This window comes from Mustelus asterias, chromosome 19 (genome assembly GCF_964213995.1).
Source record: "Mustelus asterias chromosome 19, sMusAst1.hap1.1, whole genome shotgun sequence".
NCBI lineage: Eukaryota > Metazoa > Chordata > Chondrichthyes > Carcharhiniformes > Triakidae > Mustelus > Mustelus asterias.
Window position 1 is genome coordinate 46,471,974 of NC_135819.1, and position 15,589 is coordinate 46,487,562.

At 41.6% G+C, this 15,589-nt stretch overlaps 1 protein-coding gene across 2 annotated transcripts in view; it reads right to left on the reverse strand.

Moving 5' to 3' along the window:
- bltp3b (bridge-like lipid transfer protein family member 3B) overlaps nt 1-15,589 on the reverse strand; it is a 136,251-nt gene that overhangs the window by 76,691 nt on the left and 43,971 nt on the right. For both annotated transcript variants that reach the window (XM_078235479.1, XM_078235478.1), the window contains exon 3: nt 8,915-8,953. In XM_078235479.1, coding sequence (XP_078091605.1) covers nt 8,915-8,953 — 39 coding nt within the window. The remainder of the gene's footprint in view (nt 1-8,914; nt 8,954-15,589) is intronic.

Sequence of the window (15,589 nt, forward strand, 5' to 3'; positions counted from 1 at the left end):
TCCAATTCTCTAATGTTACAGCAGGATGTGAAATTCACAGTCGCTGAATGATTAGTCCAGGACTCATGGGAAGTTCATAGAAATATAAGAAATTTAATAAGATAGAGAAGATAAGTTTGAAACAATACTTGGATATCTCAGAGGTATAGTAAAGGACAGATTTAGAATAGACAGTTTTTTTTTAAAGAGTCAGAGTTTTGCAGCACAAAAAGAGGCCCTTCAGCACATCATATCTGCACCCATCTAGTCAAATCCCATTTCCCTGCACTTGGTCCAAAGCCTTGAAATGCACTGGCGCTTCAAGTGCTTGTCTAAATAATGATCAGTAGCTGCAAGAAGTCACCAAAAAAAGGGTGTTTGAGGGTTCATTTAAGAAAGGGTCAAATGTGAATACAGAAAGGAGGTAGAGCGAATAGTCTGGAAGCATGAGATGACAAAGACATGCTTTGCCAACCTGCATCAGATTACTCAAAGATAATAGGTTCTCATTGTTGTGAGTGCCTTTTGAATGGTTTCAAAGTCAGCAGCAGAGACAATAGTTATAAGAAATCACTCTGCACGAGGCAAATACATACAGAGAGCACAGAATGATAATCATCAGCAGCAACATCTTTGTAGATTACACAACTCCATTGTTTAGTGATTATATCTGACAACTCTTTTCCAATTTGCTAAAAATATCTTTCACACAAAAAAAAGCTAAGAATTTTCAGTCTTTATTGGGTAAATAATCTGATTCAAATTTTCTAAGGGTGTCATGAAACGTTTTCAAAGATGTGTAAATATACAGACTCTGAAAATTCAAGTAAGGAATCATCAATTGTGAATAAGGGAGAAGAACAAATAGCAAAAGAATTGAAAGGTGAGCTTATAATATCTTGAACTTTAACATTTTGTTTTGCCTCTAAAGAGCAACCAATGGCATTTTCTTTTATCCCTTTATTCATTCCCGGGACTTGACTGTCACTGGCAAGACCGGCATTTATTACCCATTCCTATTCACCAGCAAGATGTTGAATGGTGAGCCTCGGTCCTGAACCGCCCTTCAGCAATATATTTTCAAGTTAGGATTGGTGTGCAATTTGGAGGGGAACTTGGGGAGGGTAATGTTCCCATGGGTCTGCTACCCTTGTCCTTCTTGAAAGTCAAGAGTTTGTGAGGTGCTGTTTCAGAAGCCTTGTCGACTTGCTGCAGTGCAACACCTAGTTGGCTTGCACTGAAACCATTTTGCACCAGTGGTGGAGGGAATAAATGCTCAAGTTGTAAGTTTGTTTATTAGTGTCACAAGTAGGTTTACATTAACACTGCAATGAAATTACTGTGAAAATCCCCCAGTCGCCACGCTCCAGCGCCTGTTCGGGTGCACGGAGGGAGAATTTAGCATGGCCAATGCACCTAACCAGCACGGTTTTTGGACTGTGGGAGGAAACCGGAACACTTGGAGGAAATCCACGCAGACACAGGGAGAACGGGCAGACTCCACACAGTGACCCAAGCCAGGAATTGAACCCGGGTCCCTGGCGCTGTGAGGCAGCAGTGCTAACCACTGTGCCGCCCCAGAGGTGGTGAATGAGATATCAGTCATGCAGGTGGCTTTGTCCTGGATGCTGTTGAGCTTTTTGGATGTTGTTGGAGGTAATAATTTTCTGGGGCTTGTATCGTGCAAAGATTTCTTGCCACTAATCAGCCCAAGCCTGAGTATTGTGTAGGTCTTGCTGCATACAGACACTGACTGCATGAAAAATACTCAGATATAGATATATCTGTTCAGTCTATTGCCCAGAGAGCAGACTGGACTCTGGATAAATGTACTTAAAATGCAGGAAGAGTTTTGCAAACAAATTATTCAACAAAAAGCAGTAAAGGAAACTGCAAGCATGTAGATTGAGAATGATAATCACACTAATTATTCCTGGTCATAAAGATGTCATTGCTGTCCTAAATAATGAACATATTAACCTGGACATCCCATAAGGAGGCTTTTTCTATTAACTCCTGTAATGTTAGGCCATCAAAAGAATGACAGGCACCAAAACCGTGCAAGAATTTAAACAGAAACGTCTCGATTCAGCATCAGAGAGGTGAATTACACAGGAGGAGAAAACAGATTGCCAAGTGACATCATAGGACAAGGAGGGGCAGTGGGGTTAAGTTTGTAAGTAGACATTTACGATAGCATACATTCAATTTAAACTGTAACAAATAAGCCAAGGTGATTAAATACATAAATTTGAATTAATTAAATAAATAAAACAAGATAAGATAGGGGTGGTAAGATAGGGCAGCAGGTGTACCACATTGCATATATGGGAGTTTGTGCACAGCTTTTTAACCCCGCATACCATATTTACCATTAGTGTTTATATCCTGAGGAAATTCAGTTCAGTAAGAAGTTTAACAACACCAGGTTAAAGTCCAACAGGTTTATTTGGTAGCAAATGCCACTAGCTTTCGGAGCGCTGCCCCTTCGTCAGGTGGAGTGGATATCTGCTCTCAAACAGGGCATACAGAGACACAAACTCAATTTACAGAATAATGATTGGAATGCAGTCTTTACAGATAATCAAGTCTTAAAGGTACAAACAATGTGAGTGGAGAGAGCATTAAGCACAGGTTAAAGAGATGTGTATTGTCACCAGACAGGACAGCCAGTGAGATTCTGCAAGTCCAGGCAAGCTGTGGGGGTTACAGATAGTGTGACATGAACCCAGGATCCCGGTTGAGGCCGTCCTCATGTGTGCGGAACTTGGCTATCAGTTTCTGCTCAGCGACTCTGCGCTGTCGTGTGTCATGAAGGCCGCCTTGGAGAACGCTTACACGAAGATCAGAGGCCGAATGCTCGTGACCGCTGAAGTGCTCCCCAACAGGAAGAGAACAGTCTTGCCTGGTGATTGTCGAGTGGTGTTCATTCATCCGTTGTCGTAGCGTCTCAGGCAACAGGCAAGACTGTTCTCTTCCTGTTGGGGAGCACTTCAGCGGTCACGGGCATTCGGCCTCTGATCTTCGTGTAAGCGTTCTCCAAGGCGGCCTTCACAACACATGACACCGCAGAGTCGCTGAGCAGAACTTGATAGCCAAGTTCCGCACACATGAGGACGGCCTCAACCGGGTTCTTGGGTTCATGTCACACTATCTGTAACCCCCTCAGCTTGCCTAGACTTGCAGAATCTCACTGGCTGTCCTGTCTGGAGACAATACACATCTCTTTAACCTGTGCTTAATGCTCTCTCCACTCACATTGTTTGTACCTTTAAGACTTGATTATCTGTAAAGACTGCATTCCAATCATTATTCTGTAAATTGATTTTGTGTCTCTGTGCCCTGTTTGTGAACAGATCTCCACTCCACCTGACGAAGGGGCAGCGCTCCGAAAGCTAGTGGCATTTGCTACCAAATAAACCTGTTGGACTTTAACCTGGTGTTGTTAAACTTCTTACTGTGTTTACCCCAGTCCAACGCTGGCATCTCCACATCACAAATTCAGTTCATTCAGGATTGTTATTTTTATTATTATTAAGTGCTGATATTGCAGGGGATCAGTGAGGGATTATTGAAGTACCTGGGTACTTTGATTCAGGAGGCAATCACACATCTCCAGTTATTTATCGTAGTGCAGGTCTGGTTAATAGTCAGGAACAGGAGGATGTGACTTTGAGTCAGGCAGGTAAAGGGACCTCACATGCAGTGCTGGAGCTGCCTTGGCTATTCCCCTTGGACAACAGATGTGAGGTTGCTACTGCTGGTGTGGATCGCGCATGGTCCGCAGGGTGGTTACACAAACAGTTCATCGCACACGGTTTAAGAAGCCATTCAGTTGGGAGAAAGTGTAAACGAATGTGGTAGTGATATGGCCAGTTAGAGGAACACACAGTCTTGCATGGGAGCTCCACTAGTTTTGTTGGCTGGTCAGTGTCAGCGTTAAGGCTAAAGAAGAACTTGAGGGTGGAAAGGAGAAGGTGAAGTTTTAAGGTCTATGTCAACCACCAATTACAGTAAAACAAGGAATGAGGCTCTACTAAGAGCTTGAAGAGCTCGGGTTGAAGTTTGGAATTGAATATCCCAGGACACTGGACTTTTAGAATAGAAAAATGGTTATGGAGTATCTTTATAATAAAGGATGGAATAAAGAATGAGAGAGTAGATCTTGGCTTTAAAAAATCAAAATGTAGAATCAATTTGGATGGAGCTAAGAAATAACAAGACAGTAAACAAGGCTTAGAGTAGTTTAAATTCTTCCCAATAATAGCTGTGCTGGGAATAGGATAAACCAGATAATTAGAGGTGGATGCAATATGGAAGATACATTAATCAAAGGGGACTTTAATCTAACTGAGCCAACCAAATTTACAGAAATAGCGTGGAGAATGAGTTCTTGGAAAGCATCCAAGATAGTTCACTAGATCAATATATTAAAGAACCAACTCGGGCCAGGCTATTTTAGATCTAGTATTGTGCAGTGAGAGTGGAATAATTTGTCATTAAGGAGTTCCTGCAGAAAAGTGATTGTACGATAAATTTTATATCGAGTCTGAAAGTGATTGAGTTAAGTTCAAAACTAGGATCTTAAGCATGAACAAAGCAAAGTATGTCGATATGAAGGGAGAATGGGAAACTAGATTACAAGATATGATAGTAGATAAACAATGGTAAACATTTAAAGAATAAATTCATAACTCTCAATGATTATATATTTCCTTGAGGATTAAAAACACACTTCATAGAACCATACAGTGCAGATGAGGAGAGATTAAACAGTTTGGACTTATACTCACTAGAGTTTATAAGGATGAGAGGGGGATCTGGTTGAAGTATATCAAATTTTAAAAAGAGATTGATAAAGTAAAGATGAACCAAATGTTTCCTCTTATGGAGCAATCTAGAACAAGAGGTCACAAGAATAGGTTGAGAGACAATAGATTTAAAACTGAAATGAGGCGGAAGTACTTCTCACAGAGGGTGGTGAATTTGTGGAACTCGTTGCCCCATGGCGCGGTGGAGTCTGAATCACTGAATGGTTTCAAGAAGGAGATAGATATATTTCTAATTAAAAAAAGATATAAGGGGATATGTGGAACAGGTGGGAAGGTGGATTTGAGATCATGGAGAGATCAGCCATGATCTGATTGAATGGCAGAGCAGGTCAAAGGGCTGAATTTGCCTACTTCTGCTCCTAATTCCTATGTTCCTACGTACATAAAAAGCAGGAGGTTTATAGATGTTGCCGAAAACAATAGCAAGTCTGAGGACTGGGGGGATTTTAAGATTTAGCAAAGGATAGCCAAGAAATTGATAAAGAATGAAAAAACAGAGCATATAACTGATTGTAAAAGCTTCTATAGATATGGGAAAGTGAAGGGATTAGCAAAGTGATTCATTTGATTTGACTTGATTTATAATTATCACGTGTTAGTATACAGCGAAATGTATTGTTTCGTAAGCTCTGTACAAAGCACTGTACATAAAGAAGGAAAGGAGAGAGTGCAAAATTTAGTGTTACAGTCATAGCTAGAGTGTGGAGAAAGATTAATTTAATGAGAGGTACGTCCATTCAAAAAGTCTGATGGCAGCAGGGAAGAAGCTGTTCTTGAGTTGGTTGGTGCGTGTCCTCAGACTTTTGCATCTTTTTCCCAAAGGAGGAAGGTGGAAGAGAGTATGGACGGGGTGTGTGGGGTCCTTAATCATGCTGGTTGTTTTTCCGAGGCAGCGGGAAGTGTAGATAGTGTCAATGGGTGGAGGCTGGTTTGGATTGGGCTTCGTTCACAATCCTTTGTAGTTTTTTTGCAGTTTTGAACAGAGCCATACCAAGCTGTGATACAATCAGAAAGAGTGCTTTCTATGGTGCATCTGTAAACATTGGTGAGAGTTGTAGCGGACATGCCAAATTTCCTTAGTTTTCTGAGAAAGTAGAGGTGTCGGTGGCTTTCTTAATTATAGCGTCGGCATGGAAGGACCAGGACAGGTTGTTGGTGACCTGGACATCTAAAAACGTGAAGCTCTCGATCATTTCTACTTTGTCTCCATTGATGTAAACAGGGGCATGTCCTCCATTATGCTTCCTGAAGTCGATGACTAGCTCCTTCATTTCGTTGACATTGAGAGAGAGATTATTGTCACCGCCCCAGTTCACCAGATTCTCTATCTCTTTCCTGTACTCCATCTCGTCATTGTTTGAAATCCCACCCATTATGGTGGTGTCATCAGCAAACTTGAAAATCGAGTAATGTACCCACAGCGTGTAATGTGGGTACCTTAGCAACATGGGAAATTATAATGAGGAAGTAAGGAAATGCGAGTGACAATTTATACATTGCATCTGTCTTTATGGTAGAAGAGAAAAGCATTTAAGAAGTAGTGGGTAAGCGAGGGTCTGTGAAATGAAAAACTTAAAGATGTAAGTTTTGTAAAGAAATAGCATTGGAAGAAAAAAGCCAATAAGTCCCCTAAAACTCATTACATAGACATGTAAAAAAGTTGATTGCAGAGATGGCTAATGTATTGGTGTTGAGCATCCAGAAGTCCCTAGATTCTTAAATGGCCCCCATGGATTGATGGGTAGAAAGCATAACCTCACTGTTCAAGAAAGGAGAGAGAAAACATGGGACTACAGACAGTAGGAATAAATGGATCATTTTCAGGTTGGCAAGCTACAACCTGTGCCGGGTGGTGGGGGGGGGAACACCGCCGTGAGGAAAACTGAGATATAATCGGCCTGACATCAATATCAGGGGAAAATGCCAGAATCTGTTATTAAGGACCTGATAACAGAGCACTCAGAAAACCATGATATGAATGGACAGAGTCAATATGGATTTATAAAAGTGACATCTTGCTTGACAGATCTGTTACAACTTTTGCAACTAGTGGGGGGAGATAAGGGAAACCCATAGATGTAGTCTATTTGGATTTTCAAAAGCATTCAATAAGCACAAGTGGTTATTACGCCAAATTAGGGTTTGTGGGATTGGGGGTCATTTTTATTAGCACGGACTGAGGATTGGTTAGAAAACACAGCAAGAATAAATAGATCATTTTTGGATCTGCAAGCAGCAACTAGTGAGATACTACAAAGATCATGCTTGGAACTCAGTTATTTATAATTTAAATCAATGACTTAGGTGAGAGATGGCATGTAACAAATCTAAGTTAGGTGGTAAAGTAAACTGTAAATAGAATGCAAAGTGGCTGCAAAAGGATTTAGATGGATTAAGTGAGTAGGCAAGAACATGGTAGATGGACTACAATGTGGGTGAATGTGAGGTTATCCAATTTTCTAAAAAGAGAGAGACTAGAAAATGCTGATACAAGGACATGGGGTCATCGTAAAACAAAAATCACCAAAATTAGCATACAAATATAGCAAAGAATTAGGAAAGCAAAATGATATGTTAATCCATTATTAATAAAGGAAGTGGAGTACAAGAGTAAAGAAGTCTCGCAGCAGTGGTATAAGGCTTTGGTTAGACCACACCACTGTATACAGTTTTCATCTCCTTACCTCAAGAAAAATAAGGAAAGTGAGTGGACCTCTGCTGTTTGTGATTTATATAAATGATCTGGAAGAAGGTGTAACTGGGGTGATCAGTAAGTTTGCAGACGACACAAAATTGGCAGGACTTGCAGATAGCGAGGAGCATTGTCAGAAGCTACAGAAGGATATAGATAGGCTGGAAATTTGGGCAAAGAAATGGCAGATGGAGTTCAATCCTGATAAATGCGAAGTGATGCATTTTGGTAGAAATAATGTAGGGAGGAGCTATACGATAAATGGCAGAACCATAAAGGGTGTAGATACGCAGAGGGACCTGGGTGTGCAAGTCCACAGATCCTTGAAGGTGATGTCACAGGTGGAGAAGGTGGTGAAGAAGGCACATGGCATGCTTGCCTTTATAGGACAGGGCATAGAGTATAAAAGTTGGGGTCTGATGTTGCAGATGTATAGAACGTTGGTTCGGCCGCATTTGGAATACTGCGTCCAGTTCTGGTCGCCACACTACCAGAAGGACGTGGAGGCTTTGGAGAGAGTACAGAGGAGGTTTACCAGGATGTTGCCTGGTATAGAGGGGCTTAGTTATGAGGAGAGATTGGGTAAACTGGGGTTGTTGTCCCTGGAAAGATGGAGGATGAGGGGAGACTTAATAGAGGTGTATAAAATTATGAAAGGCATAGATAGGGTGAACGGTGGGAAGCTTTTCCCCAGGTCGGTGGTGACGTTCACGAGGGGTCATAGGCTCAAGGTGAAGGGGGGGGGGGGAAGGTTTAACACAGATATCAGAAGGACATATTTTACACAGAGGGTGGTGGGGGCCTGAAATGCGCTGCCAGGCAAGGTGGTGGAGGCGGACACACTGGGAACGTTTAAGACTTATCTAGATAGCCATATGAACGGAGTGGGAATGGAGGGATACAAAAGAATGGTCTAGTTTGGACCAGGGAGCGGCACGGGCTTGGAGGGCCGAAGGGCCTGTTCCTGTGCTGTATTGTTCTTTGTTCTAAAGGTTCACCACACTGACTCCTGGAATGAGGGGACTGTCATATGAGGACAGATTGCAATGAATGAGTTTGGAGTTTGAGCGGTGTTTGAAACACATAAAAGTGTTAATGGGCCTGGCAAAGTTGCTGCTGAGAGCATGCTTCCCCTGGCTGGGAATTCTAGGGCAAAGGGTCACAATCTCAAATTAGAGAGCTAGTCAGAGAATGATAGACTTTTAAACACCAAGAGAACCAAGGGACCTGGGGATAGTACAAGAATAGAAGGTAGAAGATCAGCCGCAACCTTATTAAATGATGGAGTTGGCTCAAACGGTCAAATTCCCATGCCTATTCCAATTTCTTGAATTCTTCTCGCCAGAAATTAGACTACCTGACACAATTAGCTTTGTTTACATTTAATAGTGATTATAAAATGAAAATTTACCAGGCAGATTGGGTGCGTCTTTAATTTAGTCCAATGTATCTGCAAGAGACAGAATATGTCATTCAGTAAAACTTTCAGTTTCTGCAATTGTACAGTCTTCCAAACTTCAAATGAAATAGTTTGACAACATTTATAAATGATCTTGTTCACAAATCTTCTTCTCTGCAAATTTAGCCATTTTAAATTGAAAATGGCAACTCCAGGCCATTCCATCCTAGAACATAGAACATAGAACATAACAGCGCAGTACAGGCCCTTCGGCCCTCGATGTTGCGCCGACCAGTGGAACTAATCTAAAGCCCATCTAATCTACACTATTCCAATATCATCCATATGTTTATCCAATAACCATTTGAATGCTCTTAATGTTGATGAGTCCACTACTGCTGCAGGCAGGGCATTCCACGCCCTTACTACTCTCTGAGTAAAGAACCTACCTCCAACATCTGTCCTATATCTCTCACCCCTCAATTTAAAACTATGTCCCCTCGTGCTAGCCATCACCATCCGAGGAAAAAGGCTCTCACTATCCACCCTATCTAATCCTCTGATCATCTTGTATGCCTCTATTAAGTCACCTCTTAACCTTCTTCTCTCTAATGAAAACAACCTCAAGCCCCTCAGCCTTTCCTCATACGATTTTCCCACCATACCAGGCAACATCCTGGTAAATCTCCTCTGCACCCTTTCCAACACTTCCACATCTTTCCTATAATACGGCGACCAGAACTGTGCGCAATACTCCAAATGCGGCCGCACCAGAGTTTTGTACAGTTGCAGCATGACCTCCTGGCTCCGAAACTCAATCCCTCTACCAATAAAAGCTAACACACCGTACGCCTTCTTAACAACCCTATCAACCTGGGTGCCAACTTTCAGGGATCTATGCACATGGGCACCCAGATCCCTCTGTTCATCCACACGACCAAGTATCTTACCATTAGCCCAGTACTCGAAGTGACACTAATAGAAAAGCAGAATACCGTGGACACTCAAAATCTGAAATAGAGTCAGAGACATAGAGGTTGACAGCATAGAAACAGGCCCTTCAGCCCAACTTGTCCATGCTGCCCTTTTTTTTTTAAACCCCTAAGCTAGTCCCAATTGCCCACATTTGGCCCATACCCCTCTATACCCATCTTATCCATGAAACTGTCTAAACACTTTTTAAAAGACAAAATTGTACCCGCCATTGTAATTATCGTAATAGAAACAGAAAATAGGTAACCACAGATCTGAAACCCACAGACCTAAAATCCATCTTAGGACGGCATGGTGGCACAGTGATTAGCACTGCTGCGTCACAGCGCCAGGGACCCAGGTTCAATTCTGTCCTTGGGTGACTGCCTGTATGGAGTTTGCACATTCTCCCAGTGTCTGCGTGGGTTTCCTCCGGGTGCTCCGGTTTCCTTCCACAGTCCAAAGATGTGCAGGTTAGGTTGATTGGCCATGTTAAATTGACCCTAGTTTCAGGGGATTAGCAGGGTAAATATGTGGGGTTATGAGAATAGGGCCTGGGTGGGATTGTGATCGGTGCAGACTCAATGGGCCAAATGGCTTCCTTCTGCATTGTAGGGATTCTATTCTATGGTTAACTTGAGTTTCTCTCTCCACAGATGCTGCCTAACCTGTTGAATTTTTCCAACATGTTCTGTTTTTATTTAAGATACCCGACACTGTTGTTCAGCAATTGAGATTACAATGTTAGGAGCACAAAGTCAATGAAAAAATAGGATGCAGGCACACTTTAATAAACACAGAACTACTGGTCATGCAGGATATCATGTGCCTTATCAGTTTCTTCCTCTTGACACAATAATAATCACCACTGCTCTGGCGGATAAGGTTTTTTTTTAACAAAACGGCCTTTAAGCTTGTTAGTTAATCAAAGTTAGCTTTTCAGTTGAATACAACATTAAATTTAATTGATTAGAAAATAGTAAAATAGAAGGAAAAATATAAAAACAAGACATAAAATAGAGCAGGTATATTTTTGTACCTTTTGGTTTAACATGTTGCTTTATCTGAACCTTGAAATAGCTTTATAGAGTCACAGAGGTTTACAGCTTCGGCCCAACTTGTCCATACCCTAAAGCCCTAAGCTAATCCCAATTGCCCGCATTTGGCCTATATCCCTCTATACCCATCGTACCCATGTAACTATCTAAATATTTTTTAAAAGACAAAATTGTACCCGCCTCTACTACTACCTCTGGCAGCTTGTTCCAGACACTCACCACCCTGTGTGTGAGAAAATTGCCCTCTGGACACTTTTGTATCGCTCCCCTCTCACCATAAACCTGTGCCCTCTAGTTTTAGACTCCCCTACCTTTGGGAAAAGATATTGACTTATCTGGCTGATCTATGCCTCTCATTATTTTATAGACCTCTATAAGATCACTCCTCAGCCTTCTACGCTCCAGAGAAAAAAGTCCCAGTCTATCCAGCCTCTCCTTATAACTCAAACCATCAAGTCCCGGTAGCAGCCTAGTAAATCTTTTCTGCACTCTTTCTAGTTTAATAATATCCTTTCTATAATAGGGTGACCAGAAGTGCACACGGTATTCCAAGTGTGGCCTTACCAATGTCTAGTACAACTTCAACAAGACATTCCAACTCCTGTATTCAATGTTCTGGCCGATGAAATCAAGCATGCCAAATGCCTTTGTCCACCTGTGACTCCATTTTCAAGGAGCTATGAACATGTACCCCTAGATCTCTTTGTTCTGTAACTCTCCCCAACGCCCTACCATTAACTGAGTAAGTCCTGCCCTGGTTCAATCTACCAAACTGCATCACCTCGCATTTGTCTAAATTAAACTCCATCTGCCATTCGTCAGCCCACTGGCCTAATTGATCAAGATCCCGTTGCAATTGGAGATAACTTTCTTCACTGTCCACCAGGCCACCAATCTTAGTGTCATCTGCAAACTTACTAACCATGCCCCCTATATTCTCGACCAAATCATTAATATAAATGACAAATAACAGTGGACCCAGCACTGATCCCTGAGGCACACCGCTGGTCATAGGCCTCCAGTTTGAAAAACAACTCTCTACAACAACTCTCTGGCTTCTGTCTTGTCTGGAGACAATACACATCTTTTTAGCCTGTCTTGATGCTCTCTCCACTCCCATTGTTTTGTTTCTTAAAGACTGGATTAGTTGTAAGTATTCGCATTCCAACCATTATTCATGTAAATTGAGTCTGTGTCTTTATAAGTTCTGTTTGTGAACAGAATTCCCACTCACCTGAAGAAGAGGCTTAGAGCCTCGAAAGCTTGTGTGGCTTTTGCTACCAAATAAACCTGTTGGACTTTAACCTGGTGTTGTTAAACTTCTTACTGTGTTTACCCCAGTCCAACGCCGGCATCTCCACATTCTGTCAAGAAGCCAATTTTATAACCATTTAGATACCTCACCCTGGATCCCATGAGATTTAACCTTAACCTACCATGCGGTACCTTGTCAAAGGCCTTGCTAAAGTCCATGTAGACAACATCAACTGCACTGTTCTCATCTACCTTCTTGGTTACCCCTTCAAACAACTCAATCAAATTTGTGAGACATGATTTTCCACTCACAAAGCCATGCTGACTGTCCCTAATCAGTACTTGAGTCTCTAAATGCCTATAGATCCTGTCTCTCAAAATACCTTCCAACAATTTACCTACCAGATGTGAGGCTCGCTGGCCTGTACTTCCCAGGCTTTTTCCTGCAGCCCTTTTTAAACAAAGGCACAACATTTGCCACTCTCCAATCTTCAGGCACCTCACCTGTGACTATCAATGATTCAAATATCTCGGCTAGGGGACCCGCAATTTCCTCCCTAGCCTCCCACAATGTTCTGGGATATACTTCATCAGGTCCTGGGGATTTATCTACCTTGATGTGCTTTAAAACTTCCAGCACCTCCTTCTCTGTAATATGTACACTCCTCAAGACATCACTATTTATTTCCCCAAGTTCCCTAACATCCATGCTTTTCTCAACAGCTTTATTAGTTTTATTTCAACAGTGAAAAAGCTGGAAGCCATCAGGTTGAAATCTCATTGCAAACTTTTTAGATTCAGCATATTCAGGACATAGGTCCGAGGCCTTTCAGCCATAGTACACTCAGAGGCTAGAAACTGGTACAGTTCCGAGCTGGATGCTTGACGTGGAACGTACATTTATGAATATCAAAAGCACTGAAATTGTACTGAAACACTTGAGAGTGGAAAATGCTGTATGGAAAAAAGTTCAATTCTATTGCAATTTCCAATTCAAAAGCTTTTGCAATGTATTTTAACAAATTTTATGAATAAAGTATATTTTTGAAAAATAAATCGAGTACCAGTGCTGCAAAGCAAATCAACACAAGAGTCTATTGTCTACGTGTTTTATTCTTAAAGGTCAAATTTCATACTTGATTAGAAAATACATGTTTCTGCCATTGATCACTGCCTTGACTCAGTAGCAGCATTCTTACTTGAATATCAGAGGTTCATGGATTTAAGCTGCATTCCAGAAACAAGCAAAATCAGTTTAAGATTGGGATGGTGTTGCACTGTTGGGGTGCGCCAGCTTTCAAATGGGATGTTAAACCAGCTTCTCAGACAAACATTGCTATTTGTAAAAGAACAGGAGGGTTCACCTTGTGCGCTGGCCAACATTTAGCCCTCAATAACAACAAGATGATTTTGTCATTCTTCTCATTGCTGTTTGTGGGAATTTGTACATAAATTGGATCCTGATTTTCTTGTACTACAATAGTATCTACACTTCAAAAGTACTTCAATGTTTGAAAATTGCTTTGGGACACTGAAGTTGTGAATTGGGATATACAAATGCAAGGAATTTCTTGATTAGATTTTGTGAAAATAACATCTGCTCTAAAAGCTACAGGATATTAGCTTACAGATTTTAATTACCTTCTATTTGAGGAATCCCAATTCTTTTCATTATGACCAACCTTCAACAGCACATCGGAGGAAGATAACTCAGTGTAATGGAGTTCTTTCTCCAAAAAAATTTCTTGACTAATTTGGATGTGTGATGTATATTGTGCATTTCATGGTACAAAGTGTTTGGAAGGGATTTTTTACGTGCACATGCATGTGTACACAGGTGTGTGCAAGCACAGGCCCACGAGCGCACATACCAGGACATGTCATTGAGGTAGTGTTCACCAGCAGATACATTGTCCAGGAAATCTATTGTAGACAATAACCTCTCTGTGTGTGAAAGGCTTTCTTCCTGTCTATCATGATTCAGATATTACATCGATTGCTGGTATACGCCTGGAGAGACCCCCTGCTGAGAGCAGAGAATGACCACATGCAGGTGCTCCTGCACAGCCCTGGTGGGGCTGATGAGGTACTAAATCCCAATCAGCTGACCCGATTCAAGAAATGTACCTTATATGTCAAGAAACTTAGACCAGAAAGGGATATAAAGCCACTGCCCACAAGGGCATTGTAGCTACAGCCAGGAAGCATTATTTTAGTCAGTCATGGGAAGTCATGGGAAGAGCTAGGCTGCCCCCTCTCTCTTTGTCCTGTTTGCATGTTGCATAGAACCCTTTGCTGAGTCTATCAGAAAGCATTCAGGCACAAGAGGAGTGACGATCCAAGGCGGACACTGGTGAGGTCAGGATGGAGCTCCATTCTGATGCCTTCCCCTGCAACTGAACTGCCTACCAAAGATCATGTTCAAGGCTCATCATCTGTCTAATAAAAGTCATTGCAAGTGGATGGCGGGATATTACATTTCAGTTGAGTGAAAGTAACAGAATGGCAAATACTTGGAGGGCCAAAGGGCCTGTTCCTGTGCTGTATTAAAACAGAACAGGAAATAATAACTTGCAGACTGAGAATATAATCTCCCTGCTGTGCTTAATGCCTCCACCCAAAGTATGACCTTTCCAATCAAATTTTACCAACTCATTCAATTGCAATATTAGAATAGCTAACTTAACTTGTATATTTAGTGTATAAAAGTCAGACCACACCTCCCATTGACAAGAACCAAGTTATCTGGTTTGTCCTGTATCTAAGTAAAATCTCAGATATATATCATACTGCGTAAGAAATCTATTGGCATTTCACAACAAACAAGGAGATTCCGCCTGGCAGTGGTTGCAATTAAGTTTAAAAAGATCAACAGCATTCAAGTATCTTCTTGTGTGGAGAAGACCAGATACCACAATGCAACCAAGACAGAGCACAAAAAACATGTGTGCATATGTACACATACATTTTATTATGGCGAAGATGGGGTAAGAATAAAGGCACTTCACAAAAGCATTGTTAAAGCAAAAATTAACACCATGCTACATCAGACAACATTACGGGAGAAAGCCAAAGATGTCTCAAGAAGTTTTAAGGAGCACGTTAAAGTGAAAGGAGGTAAAAAAGCTGAGATGTTTAGGGAGGGACTCCTGAGTTTAAAAGCCTAAGCAGCTGAAGACAGGGTCACCAATGATAGCACAATTAAAATCAGGGGCGCTCTAGAAGCCAAAATTTAAACGAGAGCTTACACCTGAGAATTGCAAGCCTGGAGGACATTTTAGTAGCACGATGTGCCGAAAGAGCGTATTTTAAAGGCATCAGCACTTTTAAAATGTAAGCAGAATGTCCAAATTCAAATGCATGTCTTCAGCTAAACTTCAGCATACATTTTTCACCTAACACA